The sequence below is a fragment of the Catharus ustulatus genome, chromosome 2 (genome assembly GCF_009819885.2).
Source record: "Catharus ustulatus isolate bCatUst1 chromosome 2, bCatUst1.pri.v2, whole genome shotgun sequence".
Classification (NCBI taxonomy): Eukaryota; Metazoa; Chordata; class Aves; order Passeriformes; family Turdidae; genus Catharus; species Catharus ustulatus.
The window spans coordinates 55,882,482-55,904,618 of record NC_046222.1 but is presented as its reverse complement, the minus strand read 5'-3'; the positions used below and the strand labels follow the sequence as shown (position 1 = coordinate 55,904,618).

The following is a 22,137-nucleotide window of genomic DNA, read 5'->3' as shown; positions in this document are numbered from 1 at the left end:
ACGTTTCACATTTAAATATTAAAAGAAAAACTTCTGCCAGTTAGTTTTCCCAGTTTTGTACCATCAAGAAATGAGAAAGTAATATAAAAACTATTTTATTTATACATTACCTCCTTAGAAATAAATACTACAATGCTGAGCAGGAGCAGGAGGCTCTTCTGTGCTGTGCCATGCCCAGAGGAGATATTAGTATCTTTTCTGTCTGGACTTCCAAAACAGCAGGTGGTCAGTATCTATTAAGCTTTCACAGTATCCTGAGGCTAAAGGATAATAAGAGAAAATGAATAGCTGGCACATAGACTTTGACATGCCAAGGTGGATTTTGTCATTAACCTGTCTTTTAATAGAGTTGGAAGAAAAAGACACAATTTAAGATGTACAAGATCTAGTTTCTGGTAAAAGCATTTCAAAAATTTTAGTGACTAGGTCCTCTCAAGAAAACAGTGGGAAGAGAAAGAACCTCTGTTGCTCTCAACCTCTGACGTAGTTGTTTACTTAGGAAGATGTTTAATTGACTCAGCATCCCCAAGCACTTGTTTGAAGAAGCCGGTAACCCTGAGAATTATGGCGTTTAAGAAGGTTATCATTTCTAAAAGCAGCATTAATGTTTTCAGTGTAGGCTCATATGGCTGGATTATGCCTGTGCTGAACAAACCCTTCATCTGCAAGCAGTACAGGTCAAGTCAAGGGAGCCACTTCCATAAGCCGAAGTTCATGAACATGGATGAAAATCAGTATTTTGATACCTTAGATTAAATAGCTTTTAGTCAATCTAGACTGTGCTGTTCAGTAAAACCGTGCCTTCCAAAACCTCTTGCATCCAAAAGGATGTATTTTGCACACTGATCTCTAGTGTTTCCTAACTAGCAGTTTCCTCCTTCAGTTTCACATTTTCTATATTCAGCTTTCAGGTTTTGGTTGCCTTAGCCCAGCCAAAAAATGAGGCCACAGATTCATGCATCATAATTTAAGGCAATTGATTTGCTGCCTGATTTCCCTGTACCACTGAGGGAGGCACACATCTCTACAGGACGTTCCAGCTCACAGCATGTGATAAATGTGTCTATTTCAGCTTTTTTTTTTTTGTTTGTTTATATATTTAGGTCTTTTTTATGTTGCATTTTGTTTGGTTGCTTTTTATTGAGGGCGTTGTTTTTTGTTCATTTTGTTTTGATGGATTTTTGTTTGGTTGTTTTTTTCCAGTGCTTTCAGTGATGGTGGTTGTTTATCTAAAGGAATGAATCTCAACCAAATCCTGCTCTTTTCCTATTCACATACATACAAACTGTAGTCTACTCATCTTTTAATAAACTTAATATTTTTCTTAAGTCCTTATCAAGAAGCTAAGGTTTGTTTCTAGGATGCAATTTAATTTGTTGTCTCATCTCTTCAAACCATGAAGTTATGCTGTATCCTTAAAAAGAGTAAATGAAGCATTCTTCAAGAGAGATTATATCTGAGGTACATAGAGATGCTTTTGCATTTCTGGATATAAACAAAAAAATTTGACATTTGACTCAAAACTAGTGTGGCTCTAGGGTCTTAGTTCTTCTCTGAAACCTGCAACATGGCGAAGTATACTTCCTGGGGAAAGGATATCCTGGAGCAGCAACTACACATCAAAAATATTAATATTTTAAACAATAGGATATTTTTCTTTTCTTAATTCGAACAGCTCAGGATGTACTTTACATCTTAAAATTCAGAGAGGAAGAAGAGCTCACTGTTGTAGGTTTCTCATTGACATGTACTTCAGGACAGTAATATTTCATGCAACTTAGGGAGTTTCAAGACTGTCCATAGTGACCTAAGTTCTCCAGTGAGCAAATAGTAATTAGCATTTGCCAACCACTTTGTAAGAGAAAGTTGAATGTGCATAATTAGCACATATTAAAAGTGTCACTAGAGTAGGAGGCTCAGATGAAAAACTTGTATTGGGCTGCATTTCCATGGAGACTATCAACTTCCCCTTTTAAAAGTCTCTTGAGGAAACTTCTGCATTAATTTTGTCTTTTACATGATTAGATGATTACACAAGTGGTGCTCCAGTATTTGGTGATTATCTATGGAACAGTAGGTCAGTGTTACAAGGCTGTCAAAACCCCAAGAAGTAGTTGTGGAAAAATTTCTCAGTAAGGAGAGTTAAAATCTCCTGTCCTTGCACTTAAACAAATAAGAAACAAGCTTTGGCTTATAAGGAAAATTAATTGTCATCTTATTAGCTGTTGCTTCACACTACAGAAACATAGACCCGTTTACTGGAGAATCCATCACCATAGAAAAATGAACAGAAAATCAAGAATATCATCTTGGGAAAAAAAACCCAAGGAAGACTCGCTTTTTTCTATCATTATATTCCCCATCCAGTTGCTGAGTGTCCTCTGAGCATGATAGCAGTGATTCAGAGGGGAGATCAAATAAGACCCAACTTCACCCTCTGTGCCTTGACTGCAGCTCATGTAAGGATCATGTTGATCCCTGTACGTTTGTCATAGCTGTTCTTCTGCCCTAAACCATGGCCTCAAACCTAGCAGTGACTGTACTAAGTGTCCTCACAGTGGGCATTTGCTTCACCAGAAAATGTTATTAAATTCAGAGGAGAAAGGCATCAAACAGAAAAAATTAGTGTTCAATAGTTGTGGTTAAAAAGCTCCCTGCCAGTTTTTCAGGGTGGCTGCAGCAAAAGACAATTTTTAGGCAATTTCTTTTGATGAGTTTTTTGCTCTTATATGGTTATATTTAAATGTTCATTTTGTTTGCATTGTTCAAAAGCCTGCCTCAAGCAGGAATACAGCCTTACTGCATCTCTTGAACAATGTGTTCCCCATCCTTTCTGTCAGGATGGTTTATACTATTGGATTACATGAATCTATAGAGAATGTGGATGTTTAGGAACTGTGCAAAATTGCAAAAATTTGTGGTTAGCAAGCTGCTGGTGGGATGTATGGGAATGTATGGTCTTTTCAGTCCTTAGCACAATGTACATCCAAACTGATGTCACAGCAAGACACTTTAGAATAAATGATCATAGAGGGGGCAAGTACAGTGTGCATCATCTCCTAAATCACGTCAAAAAAGTGTAGTGTAAAAAAATTCAACATTTAGTATGAAGCAACATGTTTCAGGGAGCAGATATAGAGGGTAATATGGCTGGCAAGATGAAACAGTGCGTAACCAATAGTGACATATATAGTACAGAGGAGAAAAACAACCAGACAAAGCAGGAACACAACTTTGTTTAAGGAAGGATAATGCACATAACGACCACAAAAGGCCATTAAGTCCAAACTACTGCTCAACACAGGCTAACTGCAAAGACAGGTCACATTGTTCAGGTTGCTGTGCAGGCAGATCTTTAATTTCCCCAGGGACGAATATTTCACAGCCTCTATCACAGTGCTGGTGTCTAGCAACTTGTAAATATTTTCCTGATACTAGTAGCAATATCCAATGCCACAACACTCAACCATTGTTTCCCATCCTTCCAAAGTGTACCTCTAGAAGAAGTCTGGCTCCAGCTCTTCAGAACCAGCAATTTCATTAGTGGATGACAACAGCAATACAGAATCACAGAATATTCTGAGTTGGAAGGGACTCACAAGGACCATCCCTGAAGAGAATGGCCCATACAGGGATCAAACTTACAACCTTGGCAATATTAGTACCATGCTCTAAACAAATCAGCTTTGAGACTATTAACCTCCCATTGGTATTTTCTTTTTTAGCCCAAACAAAATCAGGTCCCTCAACCTCTTGTACATCATGTGGTCCAGAGCCCATTTAGCTTGATGACCTTCCATTAGGTTCGCTTCAGACAGTTAATATCTCCTCTTTGCTAAGTATTTCAAAACAAGACTCAGTAATTAAATTATCTATTTAAACATCAGGAGAGCCACTTGTTCTCCAAACTGCCTGTATCTTGCCATAATAGTACCTTTTACTCAATTACTTTAACTCAAGTTGTAAGTATTTAGATTATATATGTAAGTATATAGATTCTATTTTATTGGTGATGTTGGTTGATATGTGGCTTTTTGTACTTTAGGATTTGATCTACAATGGTCTTGTTGTTTCCAAAATGGAGGTCAAAGAAAAATATTTTCTTTCTACTATAATAATAATAATAATAGAAAAAAAGCCAGGTGACTTTTTCCTTGGGAAGGACTTTTAGTGGTGCCTTTGGCCATGTCATTCCCACTTCTTTGCCTGACCTGACATAGGACCCAGACACTGTGCAGAGTTGTTCCCCTCACAAACAGACATTTACCCATGGGAAAGCCAGAGGTGTGTGTTTGTTTTTGTGCATGTTCTCTTGAAATAGATCTACTGTAACAAAATAGCCCCAGAGAGTGGAAGCCCCTGAATTATGCCAGGATGCCTCTTGTTATCTTCATATACCTTCAGCAGAGATCAGTTCATCAGCCCAGGTGTGCAACAGAAGAGCTTTATCAAGCCTCATCAATACTCACTGAATTCCCTGGAAGGACTTTCCTTTGCTTCGCTTAGCTTTAGGTCATTAGCAGCTTGTCTCACTTCTTCTTACATCTGTGAAAAACTCTACATCACATAGCAGAACAAAGTTGAGTTTGTCAGTTAAATGGTTTCACAGCCCAGCAAAAATATGTTCTCCAAGAAACATGCTAATAGACTGTTGTTGATCTTGGCATGCAGAGATTGACCCCAAGGAAACTCATGCTTCCCATCACTTAATGGTAAGGAGCAAAAGTAGCACAGAGAAACCAACCTTTTGTGGGAAAGGTAAGGCCAAAGTTAGCAAAGGATCCACAAAACTTTTTGAGACCAAACATAGTTCGGGATATTGCCTTTCATATCTCTCTCTGACAAATTTTGATGTTATTGTTCACAGTGAGTCTTTAACCATAATTATAATTATAAACAACAAGAGGCAATGTTGTGGAGATGACATAAATCTTTGTGGATTTCCTCAGTTGCTGGAAAATTGTTTTTGCAGTTGCTGAAGTTTCAGTACAACATAGGGATTTAGACAAGCTGTGTCTAAATTTTTTTCCTCAGAACCTAAAACATCTTTGAATGGATTTCAGAGGGAAGTTTTTTCTTTGTTGTTTGGTTCCTTTGCATGAAACTGAGATGTGTTCCTTTAGACAAAAATTGCAGCTCTAGGTAGCTATAAAGGATCAAACAGGATACATCCAAAATGTCTTCTAACCAGCACTAAAACATACTGTGTTTAACCCAAGTCATTACCCAAAGGAGCAGAGAATTTTCATAGCAGTATTGAGCTGTTGCCCTGCTCAAAGTTGCAAGGTTTGCCATCAGAGTCTTAATTTATGACCAGAAAAACAGGTCCATTTTTTTGAAAAGACATTTCAGTATCTAAAATCCAAAGATTTCAAGACTGGAACTACAGCTTCAAAACCAAAATCTATAGATAAATATCTAAAATAAAAGCTAATCTTATCAGTGTATATTTATTGATGCATCTGCACATTAATCATGGGCAGTACGTGACATCTATTACTAAATACTTAAGAATTTTTTAAAAGTGTTACGAGAATTTTAATGAAAGATGTTATTTTTTTAAGAACAATTTTATTTCAGTGCTTTTTGTTTTTTAAGATGTATTTTCATTTTGCTGCTTTGAATAAAACTTATTTTATGGTATGTAGGGTTTATTTTAGAAGAAGCAATTTTGTTCACTAATGTTCAGAAAATTTTGTCGCAAAAAATATTTGGCTCACAAATTCATTTTATTTCTCTAAATTCATTTTATCTGATCAATTTTAGTTGCTTTCTTGTTTCAGGCAAACTGGACTTCAGTCAAATGGTTGCTATTGATCAGTTTGCATGTATAATAATTCACAATGCTTTACAAAACCTCTTCATGGTGTCTGTCATTCGCATGTGGTCTGTGGGATTCCTGCCCTAAATTTATCTATTTCATCCCATTAAAACCATGGGCACTTAATGAAGTTTGTCATCTCTGGCTGTTTAAAAAAATCCATGCTGTTATTTCTCTTTTACTGCTCCAATCTGTGGGCATAAACAATGCAGCAAGTATTTGAAAGTCTGACCCTCAACTTTTTGATTTAAGTCCTTGATTAATGAGGTAGAAGAGCTGCACAATGTTGATAATTTCATTGTAAGTGACAAAGTGGCAATAAATGAAAACAGCATGGAATGGATAAGTGAGGGTCTAAGAGGCAGGTGTTAAATCTGGCTGGTGTGAAGAGAGGAAAGACACAGTAGGAGCAAAGAGACAAACAATATAGCAAAGAATATCCAGCTGAAACAGTGAAAGCTGCTCTGAGTGAAACTATTTCAGCTAAATACAGGCATCTGGAAGTTAAACATCTGTTTTAATTAAGCCTGATCCTCCATGGCTCCCTTTTCAGCCAGTGGGAAGACAGATTCACCTGCAGATGACAGGATTATTGCCTTTGGATATTCTTGTTTCCTCCCAGGGAGCTAAAGAGGGCTTTGAGCAAGCAACTTGTCCCCAACCTGACTGTCTAAAAGGCTTTTGCTTTTAGATCTACCCCCTGCCTTTGGCTGGTTTCTCTTAGCAGTTTTTCCCCAGTACCTGTGTCCCCTCTGTTTTGTTGAGACATCAGCTTTCTTTCTTCTGAGTGTGTAGCTCTGACATGAGCTCTGCTGGTTTGCAGTAATGTTGCTGCTTTGGCACATTAATAATCGACAGTGCCTGGACTCTGTATCTCCTTCCTACCTGTAGCAGTGCCTTTATTAGACAGTCTTGTCACTACATGTCTTCTCTTCTATCATGTCAGGTCATGTTTGGAAATGCCCTAAAGCCTTCTTGCATAATAAAATCAGGTAGTATCCAGCTATCCATAAATCTTCCAAGTAGAAAAGTGTACACGTCACAGAGATAATTCTGCCCTGATCTCTGGATGAAGATTTCGAGTATTCAAATGTCAGGGCTTGAACAAGCAAACAAACAAAAACAAAACAAAAACCCATAAATTTTTCAATTTTTTCCTGATTATTCTAGTGAATGTAACAGAAGAAAATTGGCATGTTGTGTCAGAGCCTGTGGAGGTAAGGATGGTCTGACTTCTTTCCCCCAGACACTTCCTTCTTGTAAAAAGATACAGTTCTGATCTGTAAAAAGATACAGTTCTTATCTACAAAAAGATTCCAAGGCCTCTGGCTGCTCTAAATTAAACCTAAACATCACAGCTGGGAATCCCTGAGGCTTGTTGTTCAGAATACGTTCTTCATGCAAGCTCACCAGGCCTTAGAGACATCTTCAACCTTGTGTAAAGGCTCTGAGATTTCAAAATACACTTTTCTAGGATAACCTTTCAGGCACACTTGGGAGGATTTACAGAACTCTAGAGAGTCCAAATCTTCCAGCATTCATGGCTCCAGATGAGCCTGACTAAGAATCCCTGGCCGTGGAGACCTGATAGCTGCAAAGACTCTGCTCACAGCTTTCATGGTGAGGTTGCCCTGGAATTGGGAATTTGAGCAATCAACCTTAGGCCTTGGTACCAAGATTTACTGTGAAAAATACATTTGTGGGCAGCTCTCCTGTGCATACATGGGCTGTGTGTCTTTCCCAAGTGTAGTATCCATCTATTAATCAGCTTAGCTTCAAGTTCTCTGCGGTCATGTAGGATCTCAAACTGTATTTATATGTTGAGCTTGTACTTAGATGCTTTGACTGGCAAGAAGAGCAAATTATCACATCTTTGTTACAGCCAGTAAAAATATGAGATTTCCAGTTTTCCATTACTATTTGTTTGAAAAGAGCATGCATCAGGATGAACATAAAAGTTGTCTTGAACCAAGAAAATAATTAGAACCACCACCTTTACAATGTCAAAGTATACTCAGAACTTTCAGCTGCCAAATGACTTCCAAATTGCTGGTAGCTTGAATTAATTGTGTTTCTAATTCAAAATGATCAAATTTACAACAGCCATATACTCTCTTCCACTATTTTGTAATAGGTCAGTATTTCTTTGTTAATGTCAACTCTAAAATAACATTTCATTTTCTGAAGCCCAGGAAGTGCTTGGCTTTTCACTCATGAAACAGATCAAGTGCAGCAGCATTAGTCAGCATTTCTTTTTCAATCTGTACATAATCCCATTATATTTCAGGCAGTGCTGTCAAAACACACAATATTGAGCAACAGTGTTACAGAGAACAGCCCCATGGCAGTCTGTGTCAGTTCCCATCTTTGGCTGGTTGTGAACCATAGAATATCTTGGCAGGATACTTCAATTAACCTAAAGCCTCTTGTTAAAACATTCATCTTATTTTGCCTCCCAACCTATTACTGCTGTCTTTTCAAAGTGTATTTTAAAGTGAATCCTTAACTCTGATAAGTCACCAAAAATTTTATTTCATTCTACGAATGTGTGTATTGACTTCTGCAAAAGCTTTTTATTTGGGGATCTTCTGTCAATGCAACTGTTTGCTTTCTGTGCCATAGCAGTCTTGCCAATGTCAAGAGCCTGCAACTTTTAAGTGAAAATTTCTTAAATGAAAAAGAGCAAGGCACTGCTTTTTGACACTGAGACTTAGAAGCCATATCTGTATTACACAGATTTGGGCTCAGAGCCTGGAGCCAGGTCTTCTCCTGCAGCACACTGGTGATTTTTATGTGCTATAATGCAGGTGGAGCAACTGTGATTCAGATGAGTGTCTGAAATGTGAAGGGGATACAGCAGCACACAAAACAGATGCTTTTATGACCTGATGATGGTTAGCTCTTAACCCCTTATGCCCAAAAGGCAGTGGAGGAGCAAGCAGGGACATTTGCAAGTTCATGGACTGTGTGATGAAGGTTGGAGAGGACTGTGGAGAGGAGACGGAGGCAGATCTGCTGTCACCATGTTCACGAGTGGCCAGGTCTTTGAAGAGTAAGAGGTTAAGTCATTTCATGGCTGAAAAGGGCAGGCATGTAGGAGCCTGCCCGAGTAGCTTTGTGAGGGTGTGTTGCCTTTGTGATTGCCTTGGGCAGCTAAGAGCAGTGTAGCAGCCTGGGCTGATAGAGGATGCTGACCCCTGCCATGCAATCATGTTCAGCTGTTCTCTCACTATTACTCAGTGCAATTGATTGCATCTTTAAAATGTGTTCACTTTGTAATGGTGCTGTATTTTCTGGGTTAGTTTTGTCTGCTGCACTGCAGATAGAGCTGCAATCAGACTGTCTAGGCTGTTGTAGGCTGTAAAATGGGTCTATCCCACTTTCCTCTCCTCATGTTCCCAACGAGGTCCTTCCTCAGAGCATGTTGCCCCAGGTCTGCAGAATGCTGAAATGGTGATGGCAGCATGGCTGAAAATTAATCCTATGAAATGGATAAATCAGATTATTCAGATACTCCTGAGGCTTGTGATTACTGGTGATGACACACAGAAACAAGATGGGACCATGTTGTCTGAGGTTTGAGGGTGAAATTAGTGACGAAGGGAATTTTTCTTTTTGAAAGCAATCAGGAGACAGAAAAACCAAGCCAATACCCTGCAAAATTAAATTGTAGTACCTGGCTCAAACAAGACTAGGCCAGAAATTTCTTCTTAGGGATCACGTTTGAGAAAAATCACGTTTTCTATCCAGTCAACCAGAAAACCCATTGAGACAAAATTATAAGATTTAAGGCTTAAGTTCATACTAAGGAAATGCAGGTAGGCCCCTGCATGAAATCTGTGTATAATTTTCTAAAAGAACAGGCAAAAAAAAAAAAAGCCATGTTGAATTAATTGTATCTCAACACCAATATGTGAGAGATTGGCCTTATTTGTGGTGAATTTTCTCTCTCTAATGAGCACAAAGTATGAAATTCCTACTAGAAAATAATCAACTGTGAAAAATTAAAAGATGTAATCATATTGTTATCAAAAAAACTCTGTAGATAATAATGTGAAATATCCATCTAAATGTACTGCATTGTCTTATTAACATATTATACAGTAATGTAGAGTATCTTCTTCAGAGTGGTTTTGATTTTTATAGCATTAAAGAGTCACCACACAGTTGTCTCTGAAGCTGTTAAACCAGGTTCATGTCAGACAACTTGCAAGATTTCCCTCTTGGATTGAGTATTTCTGTTTCAGTGTGTCTAGCACGATGTGCGCTCTCCACACCTGAAGCAGTTTCAATTCCTTCATGTCCCAAAGGAAGGTGTCAACAAAAGAATTTCTTCTGGAGATACTACTCTTTCATATGGAAAAGGGAGACTTTAGTTCACCATTGACAATAAGAGTAGAAATTCTCTTCTTCATTGTGTGGGTTCCAACCAAAATAAATTGTATCATATGGACTTCTGCAGTCATAAATTTTCCACTTGGAAATACATTGAGTTGCTAAGGACTGAGTTAACACTGGTAACTTATTTTAAGACCCTTTCAATACTTTTTAGGATACAGTGAGAAAGAGATTTGAGAAAAACAGAAATTATCCTTGTACAAGCAGATTTTTTTGGGGGGGGTGGCGGGGGGGGGGGGGTTGTGTAACGAATTAATTCCAGAAACAGCAAAAGGTGAAATTTCACCTAAGTAGATGTGTAATTTTGTGCACTTACCCACCTTCCCTTTGCACCTGATGTAAGGACAATTAATCCATCATGAGTTAGGTATCTAGAATAGTCACAGACTTTTTAATTTAATATTCATGCCTAATGAATTTTGTTCTATTTACAGGTTTTATCTGGGGTGAAATTAAACAGATGTGGGATGGTGGACTGCAGGACTACATCCACGATTGGTGGAACCTCATGGATTTTGTAATGAACTCCTTGTACTTGGCAACAATCTCCTTGAAAATTGTTGCATTTTCAAAGGTAAACTATAAAAAACAATCAGCAACATTTATAAGATAAATTAAATCAGGTTTCTTCAATCTTTCTTCTGTGTTTGGAGGTCCTGAGGCTTAGCACTGCAAGAGATGTATGATGTGCTCTGTGAATCTTCTGCAGCAATGACAGGAAACTAGACAACTATAAGAGCAAACAAAATACTGGGTTTAATGCTTTTTTCTTCTTGGTCCATTCAATCTTTTCTTATTTTGTCCTGAACTGTCATACTGGTAATTCCGAGACAAAGAAAAATGACTTTATAATGTTTGCATTTTATGTTAATCTTTGATTTTTTTAGTGAGAAATTCTTGCCCCTAAGACAATATTGCACAATTTTCAGAAAAGTCTACTGTCAAAATACATAGTCAAAATTGGTGGGGGGATCTAAAGATCAAGATTTTAATTTCTTTTGAAAATTTATTATAAGTGCAACATGAAAAAGTAAAACTGGAGGGTATAAAATGGTCACTTGAGGCTGGGTAAGTTCATTTTTGCATTCTTTTCATGAACTTGTTGTGAATAGTCTTGTATTTCCATTGTTTTAAGGATCTTCCAGCAGAACAGCCCTTCTTTCCAAAGGCATAGAACATGTGTGAGAATTTTGTATGTATTCCATATGAATACATAATGTGATAGAAATTCCTCATAAAATTAGATATTTTGATCCAAAAAATGGTGTCAAGTTCAAGGACAGACATATGAAAGGAAATGAAACCATTTTTTAGCATTTGTCATAGAGTTATTATCACATCCAAGTAAAGATAAGCCCATTTCTACTGGCCACTGGGATCAGCATTGTACTTCAGCTTTCTCAAGTTCCCTGCCACCAGCAATAATATATAGTTGCAATAGTACTATTCTGTATGCATGGAAGGAGAGCCCCTCCTCTGCCAAGATGCTTCTGTCTGGGACAAGGAGAGAGCTGTCAAGTAGCCAGTTATGACTTCCTCTCCTCAAACAGCAGCTGTTCTTGCTGCAACCCTGCCACAGGCATAGAGGAAATTAGGAACTCTAATTTGTATCATCTTGTGTCTGGTCACAAAAATCCATGCGTCAACCAGCCAGGAGCAGGGATGAACAAAGACCTGGGATGTGTTGACACATCAACCTTCTTTGACAAAAGGCTCCTGGCATGCTGGGTCTCTGGCTGCAAACCTTTGGAAATCTTCTCACTCAAAGAAATTTGGAGCCTGAAAGAGGAAGGTGCTCCAAAGAGTGGTGAATTGTCATTTAAAAGAAATGCCTTTTTACTCATGAAGATACCTTATCATAAAGTGACTAGAAAACAAATAGTCATTTCACCTTCCCTTGTGACAAAGCACACAGTTCATTTAAAATAGATGTTTCCAAAGCATTGGAGATGGCAAATTATTCACTTCAGAATAATATTAATTAGAAGCCATTATAATCCTTTCATCTCCCGAATGGTTTCTGCTTACAGTAATCAGATTCCATAGTGGCAGTATCTGGGATGCTGCACATCCATTACTCTCCAAATTAGTGCTTACATTTTAATCATAATGAATACAGTGCTTAAAAAAGCTGTGCTAGTCAACTGAAACACATGATGGAGTAATGAACAGAGGAAGACAAGTGTGATTTAATGCCACATTCCTTCAAATACCTACAACAGAGTTCCATGCCACAATGCCCAGTGAGACTGAGAGGATGCCAAACGTAACCAATATGTTTTAGCGTAAAGCTTTTAATTTTCTTTTCCTAGGCAATGTCAGTCAGGTTTTTCTAAGTTACAGCTATTCTGTCTTTATTGAACCAAATATATAAGGTCAGTTCTTAGATTTCTTCTATCTTCTATGGATCAGTTCCAACCACTTAAGAAAACATTTTAACCAACTCCCTTGAATAAACTCCTGTGTGATAAATATTCCCAGAGTAAAATATAGTGTTTATTGCCCATTTAAGGCTCTCTGACTGATGCAGTAGTTAAGTAGATGGATACTATCTGGAGTGGCTGATGGGGTAGTGTAAAATTCACTGAAGTGTTTAATTTCAGGATGAGAGAGCTGCTAAAATAATTCAAAGTTACTGGTTTCATTACCAGTATTCAGATAAAATAAGGACATCTTACAATTTTTAATGGCCTGTGGCTTTTTGTCTCTGTATCAATGTGTTAGGTCTTCCTAAATTATCCAGTATATCCACTGAAAATGCTCTCTCCTCCATAAAAACATCATAATATATAGTACATTGTCACAATTTTTTTTAAAGTATAAGATGACAGATTTTAAACAACACATTTGTTTTTATGGAGGGCTTTAGTAGAAATCATTGTGCATTAAGAAAAAAATGGTTCCTTTTATGTTTTTTTAATATAATTTATTTTATTCTGATGTGTATAGTTAAGAGCAGTGCCAACATGAGAAGAATCTGCTTGCTTTATCTTAAATACTTATTAAACCTGAGCTTTTGACCTAGTGCTGCTTGCTACCAAGTCTGCTAGAAACCACATAAAATTCCATATTGCTGATAACATGCCTCAGCCACTGACATGAAGATCTAGTAGGGAAACAAATTCCTATTCAGGGCAAGAACTCTGGAAAGTAGCTAAAGCTCATTATGTGTCTCAACCTTTACTAGCTTAATGATCACTGTGTCAGATCTACTTTGTTCAGTAGTAAATAAGATTGTGTATCTCTCCTGCCACCAATTCTGCAGAAACTAACATCTTACGTGTTTGCATCGTAAAATGGTTTTGACTGATATTTTACCAGAGTCACAGACTAGATGTCCATTTACATAGGAGGATTAACACCTCTCCACCCCTGAGAAATTATGGACTCAATTCCTCACTGTAATTACCATTTAAAAGCTCTCTACTAAGCCATCTCTCTGTCCCTTCCTACCACTGCTTTGAAATTCCACATAATGAATGCAAAGATTGGTACATACATTTTAAAATAGGAAGAGTTCAGATTTACATATGACTTTTCAGGAAAGGATTTAAATTATTTTTCCTGAAATAGATATTATTTAACTTGTCTCTTTGTGACCAGAAACAATGGGGTCACCTTAGACTGAGGTCCAACGGCCCATTAAACATTCAGGTAGCATGATCTACATGTCTTTTGATCTCTCATGGTGCTTCCAAAAGATCATGTCTTGTTTTAATAAGAAAACAGTGATAACTCAGCTTTTGTTTTTTTCCTTGCAAATAGTTCAGATATTGAATTTGCGTTTTAATTCCTTCGAGTAAGGATCAAGAATTATTATCTTATATTTCCTGGCTGACATGGCAAAAGCATCATATATTTGCCTTAAAAGTACTGTTTATATGCTGCTCAATTTGTTTTCTGCTCTTCTTTATTTTCCATGGATGTGCCATGTAAATTTTCTTCAACCACTGAGCCAATAATAGGTGTTATTTATTCAGATTAAGCTGTGGTTGGCTTTGTTGCATGTCAAAGGTTTGTGTTTGCATTTCAAGGGGGGACAGAAATTCATCAGGGTCACCAAATAGAGGACTGCAGAGTATCAACATCATGATTTACAGCAAAGTCAGTGTTGCTATGTTTTTGGTTGCCATTTTCCACTCCCTAGAACAATATTACTATATTTACCTTGTGTAGAACAGAAGGACTTCAACAAGCATGAGTGAGAGAAAAAAATACTTTAATTCTCCAAGGTTTGGCTCTAAGATACATTTTTTATTCTTTTTCACTCTTCCTGCTTCTAGTGTACCTAGTCTTTTTGCTACTCTTCTGTATTTTCCTTTTCACACAAAAGTTGCTTTTTTCTCTAGGTTTTTCTTTAATATTTCTAAATTCCTTTTCAGCATCTTCTGCTCTAGTTAGTGGAATCAATAGGGGTTTGTTGTTAGAGACCTCGTGTACTTGTTACATTCTTTAAATTATTTGCTGTCTTCTTGCATTTAGTGTATTTCACAGACAATTTCCAAACTTATCTCTCAGGCCTTCACCTTTCTCACTTTTTTCTGGCAAGTATTTCCAGTCTCTTAAATTGTTTCTTCAACACTAAAATAACAGCCATCACTCTCTGCTTACTACCATGATACCTCTTGAATTCTATCCAAATATGCAGGAAGCACTTGGGCCCAAAAAAGGAAGAGTCAGTTATGCTGAAATATCATAGCTGTGCCTTTGACACCACTCTTACAAGTAAAAGGTAATTTGATCTTTTCTGAATGTTTGAACAAATCCGTTTTGTGTCTTTATCCAGGATACCATTGGCAGAGTCCATTTTTCCTCATCTTTCTGCTTAACATCTTTTCTTCTAGAAAATGTGACATTGGATACAGCTCGCCAGACTACAGATGTAGGACAGTCTATCCCCTTCCCCAAACATCAATGAGGAGAAAATGAGAAAGTTAAATAGAAACTCACCTATATGGGATATTTGCTTTCCCATTACTCTGAAAATTTTCATTTCTCTTTGATGACTGTAAAAGCAGGCAGCAGTGTGCAGATATGGCTATCCACACATGACTTGCTAAACTTGATTCTTTTTGTTTTTGTGTATCATGTGCTCTACTTATTCAGTGGCCTGTAGTTCCATGTATTTCTCAGAAGGGTATTTCCTTGGATTTCTCCCAACTCCCCCACATCTATAACTCCTCTGGAATCTGCCACTACTTGCCCTCATCTCAAAACATGCCTGATGCTTATGATTCTCTACAAACAACTCCATCTCTTCCTAGTTTCATATATGTTCTTTACATTTCTCCATGACTGTATTTTACTTTATTGCCCCAAAACACTTCGTGTACTTTTTCCTAATCTGGGTATCCACTGCACTGTTCAGTACCAATCTTTTCTTGTATGGGCAATTATTCCTAGTTATTTAAAAGGTGGAATTTTTCAGCTGTGAGGGTTGTAAAGTGCCATGAGAATTTGCAGTAATGTGATGTAAAATACTATTCAAAGAAAGGCATTATAGGAATCAGGCTCAGGAGTTTTCAGCCCTCTCTTCCCAAAAACACTGAAAATATTTTCTTCTGCTTCTTCTTGTTTTATCTCTTAGGTGCTTTCTCTGATAACTAAATTATGTTTTCTATGCCTGTTTTCCATCACTGATCTTGAATCAATCAGAACTGGGTTAAAGAGCAACAGTGGATGGGGCAGATGAGCATAATCATTAAGGAGAGGATAGTCTAATAAAGAGAGTACTGATCTATGATTCCAGCAGGTCTAGATTTAATTCACTGCTCTGTAGACAACAAATCTCACAGATTAATGAAATGTAAGGATGAGTAATTCTTAATTCCTTAATAAGCTATTTTTATTTTTTTTTTTTGAGCAGTTCTCATGCCCAAATCCACAAGCCTGTCAGCTGCTATGGCTGCTGGTATATGAGTAAATGGCATTGTGCCATGGATTGCTGTCAAGCACTGGGACAGTTCCACATGCACTACCAGTTGGTTCGAGAAACCCTGGTGTGGGGCCTGTTAGTGCCCAAAACAATGCCCAGTTCCCTTTCACAGTTTGGATTGTGGAATCACAGAATCATAGGATGGTATGGGTTGGAAAGGACCTTTAAAGATCGTGTAGTCCAGTGCCTCAGATAAGCAGAGACATCTTCAACTAGATCAGGCTGCTCAGAGCCTCATCCAGCCTGACCTTGAATGTCTCCAGGAATGGATTATCTACCACCTCTCTGGACAACCTGTTCCTGTGTTTCACCACCCACACCATAAAAATTTTCTTTCTTATATCTAGTCCAAATCTGCCCTTTTTCAATTTAAAACCATTAGCTCATTGCTATTGCTACAGGCCCTAGTAAAAAGTCTATCTCCATCTTTGCTATGAGGCTCTTTCAGGTGCTGGAAGGCCACAAGAGCTCCCCAAAGTCACCTTTTCTGCACACTGAACAGCCCCAACTCTCTCAGCCTTTCCTCAGAAGAGAGATGATCCAGCTTTGTGACCTTTTCACTGTACATCTCTGGACCAGCTCCAACAGTCCATGTCTTTCCTGTGCTGAGGATGCCAGAGCTGGATACAGCACTCCAGGTGGAGTCTCCCCAGAGTGGAGTAGAGGGACAGAAACCCCTCCCTTGGCCTTCTGGCCACACTTCTTCTGTAGCCCAGGATATGTTTGGCTTTCTGGGCTGTGAGCATGCATCTGCCAGTACCTCACCTTCTTCTCCTCACAATCCCTTCATTCCCCTGACTTTCTTGATACTGGGAGCTGCCCTGACCCAGGTGCAGTGTCTTGCATTTGGTCTTTTTAAACCCCATGGTGTTCCCATGGGGCCACTTTTTGAGCTTGTTTCAGTTCCTCTGGATGGCATCCTGTCCTTCAGGCATGTAATTCACACCACTCATCTAGGTGTCATTTGTAAACATGCTGAGTGGGCACTCAATCCCTCTGTCTGTGTCATTAATGAAGATGTTAGACAGTCCCAGTCTCTGTGCAGATCCCTGAGGGATGGTACTTGTCCCTAACATCCATTTGGACATCAAGCTGTTGATCTCCAGCCAGTTCTTTATCCACTGAACAGTCCACCTATCAAATCCATCTCTCACCAGTTTAGAGAGAAGGATATTGCAAGGGACCATGTCAAAAGCCAGATGGATGACACCTGCAACCCTTCCCTTGTCCACTGATGCAGTCACTCCATCACAGAAGGCCACTTGGTTGGACAGGAAGGACTTTCCATTGTGGAAATCGTGCTGGTGTTTCAAATCACCTCCCTGCCCCCCATGTGCCTTGGCACAGCTTCTAGGAGGATCTGTTCCATGACCTTCCCAGGCACAGAGGGGAGGCTGACAGATTGGTTGTTCCCAAGATTTTCCTTTCTCCCCTTTTTAAAAATTGATCCAATGCTTCCTTCTTTCCAGTCGCTGGAGACTTCACCTGAGTGACAGGATTTTTCAATTATGATGGAGTGTGACTTGGAAACTACATCAGCCAGTTTCTTTAGGATTCTGGGATGCATCTGATCAGGTCTTACAGACTTAACGCATGTTCAAGTTACTCTGGTGTTCCTGAACCACTCTGAGAGTGATGCTGTGATGCCTGTTTATGTTGTGTCACCTGGCCCCAGTGACACATGGAGTCCCTTTCCTTACTCCTCAGTGCATGCCCAGCAGCTCTGAACCTGCATCTGTGTGGTCTAGAGTAGGGAAATACAGATAACACCATAGTCCCACTTTGAAATCAGCTTTATATTATATTATCCTGTTTTGAGAGAGCTTCCTAGCATAAATTCTCTCCTCTGATATGTTCTATAAAAGAGATTAATGAGACCAAATAAATAATAATGAGTCTGCCACAGTAGTTAAGCCTCAGTTAAAATATCTTTCATCTTCAAGAAATTTTTTGGCAGAGATGGAACAGAACTCACAGTTTCAGGGGTCAGACTCTGATAATGAGACACATAAACAGTTTGCCATGGTTCATTAATAAACATCTTTTTCATCATTGGTCCAGTATTAGTGATTAAGTGATATACTTACTTGGTGATTGAATGTTTTCTTCCTACTTGCCAGAGTTTTTGTGGATTTCTATCCATCACTGTCAGCCCTGCACTTTTCTACAAAGAAATAATTTATCTGCTTGTACAGCTGGAAATTTCTATAATTCTAAAAAGCAAGGTGCTCAAAACTGTCCCTCAAAACTGCGTCAGAATTTTTAAACTGTGAACATTTTTGCTACTGCGAAAATCTATTGTGATATCTGCAAATTAATTGAACAGCTTATAAAGAAACTGCCATGCTTGTTTATGCAAAATAGAAGAGTAATTTCTTCCGTTCTGCTTGTTTTCAGTATAGTGGGTTAGTTCCACGGGAGAGCTGGGACATGTGGCATCCAACCCTGGTGGCTGAGGCCCTGTTTGCAATCGCAAACATCTTTAGCTCCCTGCGCTTGATCTCATTATTCACTGCAAATTCTCACCTGGGACCTCTGCAGATATCTCTAGGAAGAATGTTGCTGGACATTTTGAAGTTTCTTTTCATATACTGCCTTGTGCTGCTTGCTTTTGCAAATGGATTGAACCAGCTGTACTTCTACTATGAGACAAATGAACCTGGCAACTGCAAAGGAATACGATGTGAAAAGCAGAATAATGCATTTTCAACGTAAGTAGCTATTTATTTCTATCCTTCCCCTCTCCCTAAATATTTTAATCACTTAGATGTTGTTTACAGAAAAGAACCTCTGTTTTCTGTCGGTATTACAGTGGTGTCCTGACAAACACATATAATACTATCCTAATAATAAAAAAAAAGAATAACATTTTATCACTCTAATAATGTTTATCTCATACCACAGTGAAGTCTGTACAATTCAAGCTATCTCAAAAGGTAAAAGGTAAAATAGAGATAAGAGGAAGATAAATGAGATTAGAAATTGCTTAAGGTCACCAGTTCAGACCTTGCTCATCCAGGCAGCTGTCATTCTGCATTTCTTCCATGCCTACCTGTGGGCATTAAATAAGTCTGGTGTTCTAAAACATGAAGATTCTTTGCAAATGTGATGGGCTGTAAAAAAACATGCAATCCAAGATCCTACTGACTCTACTCCACTCTACTCCACTCCACACAATCAAATTTCTAATTTCTGTCATAAACTGTTTCTTTTTCTTTCACTTTAAATTCAATTTTACTTCATTATAGTTTTTAGTTCATCTATAGTATAAAAGCGTTACCAAATGAACACTAATTCTCTTGTTTTTCACCTTCCAGCCTGAATCAAACTACTACTATAAATGTCTGTTCCCTATTAACTTCTCTAGACTTTTTAAAATACATATATTTATTACCAATGCCTTCCTTCTTAGAGGAAATAATTTTATAAAAATAGCAGCCTTTATATCATTTTAATCAAGTAATTTTTTCAGGCACAGCATATTTATGTTGTATATTAATAACATCTATGCAGGTCTAAACTTTATGTGATCTGAACAGAAAAGTGCACAGAAATTTTTCAGACCTCAGCATCGAGGGAAGCAATATTCATCTGGAACATAGTGGGGAGTACTGGTACTAGTGTCAGAAGGTGGTGCCATGGTAAACTGTGATGCTTCATGTGCTCCGTACTTTCAAGGAACAGAGTCTCAGGACCATTCTTATGACACTACAGCGGAGCTGAACACAGAAAAAAAAGAGGAAAATTTTCAATCTATCTAGCTGCACAGGATTATTTTTTAAAGTTCATCATTGTTGCTAGCTTCCTAGCTGTTGTACAAACTTCTCTAAGGGAATATCATATGCTTTAGGTATAAAAACATAAGTTTCTTTTGAAAGCAGCATGCTTGTCTTTATTTGTGTCTCCCTTCTTTCTAAAACAATACATATGCTAGTGATATTAATGTCTTTCTAATTATTCAACTCCTTTTATCTCAATGGCTCTCAAGAAACCAGAATTGTATCATATATGAATCAGAATTGTATATATATCAGAATTGTATCATATATGTATCATTACCATACTTATTGTATATTACCATACCATACTTTCATACTAACATTATTACAATTGTATAATACCATACTTCTTTCAACATCCTGGCAAAACACAATCACTGAGTTACTTTTGGATCCTTATTCTACCCCTTACAGTTAAAGCAAAGGGTCAAAATACTTCAAAAGAAGGTGTCCAACATAAGAGACCTGAAACTTTATTTACCTCTCTGAAGTTGAGCAAAATCAGCCTTTTGCTTGCAGACTTATTTATAGATTCTGTATATGTAGAGGTCCAGATTTGAAACACTAGGCCATTGTTTCACTCGAAAGATATTCCCTCTGTGTTGGCTATATTGTGATAAGTGTCATGCATTTCAGTCAAGTCAAGAACTTTTGTGCATTTTGGGAGAAACTGAACAATCTGAAAACTAAATGTGTTGTTATTATACAGCTATTCCTTCTGGGGCTTGTTTTTCAGGTTATTTGAAACGCTGCAGTCATTATTCTGGTCTATATTTGGACTCATCAATCTCTATGTGACCAACGTGAAAGCGAGGCATGAATTCACTGAATTTGTTGGGGCCACCATGTTTGGTACCTATAATGTAATATCTCTGGTTGTTCTACTCAACATGCTAATAGCCATGATGAATAACTCCTACCAACTCATTGCTGTAAGTTATTCCTTGTTTTTAGATAATTTATAATATATACCCTCTCTCTGTTTCTGCATGCAATTTTTCTGGCAGCAAAACATTTCACAGACAGGACATCGGGACAAAGATTTCAATTTACTCTGATTCTTTTGCACTGTTCTGGAATGAAAAACCAGACCCAAACTGGACTGGGTAGAGGGAAATTTCCCCACAACACCAAATGGGGAAGAGGTGACCATGGTGAAGAAGTCAGCTCGTGGGTTGAGAAGGTGTCCTGATCCTTCTGCAAGTGACATGGCCCACAGCCCTGCCCAAGCTGCACTCTGCAGGACCTCTTCTTAGAAAAAGGCAGCCCAGGGTTATTCTATCGCTTCATTTTTAATACATTATATTTACTAGCATTTGAAATGATGCTATTTTTTTTAAATCTGACATTGATAAAGAGTTAAGAGAAGTAGGATGTCCATATTCCAAGGACACTAGCTATTCAAACAAAAGGTCATTTTTTCTTCTCATTCAACAGTCTCCTGTTTCCTTCTTTGATGAAAACTGTCTTTATCCTTACCAGAGTTATTGGCGCAGTTTTATTTCTAAACTGTCTGTTAAGGAGATTAAGAAAAATAAACACTGATTCATCATATGATAATTCAAATATGATCATGCAGAAAGCAAGCAATAGAAAGCTTCACAGTCTCAAGATTTTAAAATGTACCTTTTTTTCCAATCTGGAAATTACAACTGTTTCCACAAAAGAAAAACTGACCACTTGTGTTTGTATAACTCTAGCTGTCAGTATCTAGTGAACAATATCACAACATGTACTACTCACCAAAACTTGGGCTGTAGGTAGTATACTTTTCCTGCTACAACTTCTAAATTGTTGCTTTTGTTACTGTGTGGCCAGGGCTAGACCTGTAGCTGAAGTTCTTGGCTATCCAAATCTAACATTAGTGATTTAAACTTCTTGTTCAACTGCTATCAGACTTTAGATATCTTTCCATGGCCTTTAGCTTTCATTTTCCCAAAATTTTCAGAGTTATACAATACTATATAGGTTCGAAAAGAAATAAAATTTAAAATAAAAATAAAAAACCCACTCCACAACCTTTCCCAAATACACAATTCTGAAGTAGTAGGGGAAAAAAAGATACTTGATTCAATAGTTTTAGTAGGCTTATGATTTGTTGGATAACCTATTTGTGAATTTTGGGGACTGGTAATTTCTAAGAAAATGCATGAGTCTTCCTGACTCGTTAAAAGTGCTGCAGAGCAGCATAATTAGACTGATCT

At 37.9% G+C, this 22,137-nt stretch overlaps 1 protein-coding gene across 2 annotated transcripts in view; it reads left to right on the top strand.

Moving 5' to 3' along the window:
* TRPC4 (transient receptor potential cation channel subfamily C member 4) overlaps positions 1-22,137 on the top strand; it is a 131,238-nt gene that overhangs the window by 95,275 nt on the left and 13,826 nt on the right. For both annotated transcript variants that reach the window (XM_033052259.1, XM_033052260.1), the window contains 3 exons: positions 10,654-10,793; positions 18,552-18,865; positions 20,670-20,865. In XM_033052259.1, coding sequence (XP_032908150.1) covers positions 10,654-10,793; positions 18,552-18,865; positions 20,670-20,865 — 650 coding nt within the window. The remainder of the gene's footprint in view (positions 1-10,653; positions 10,794-18,551; positions 18,866-20,669; positions 20,866-22,137) is intronic.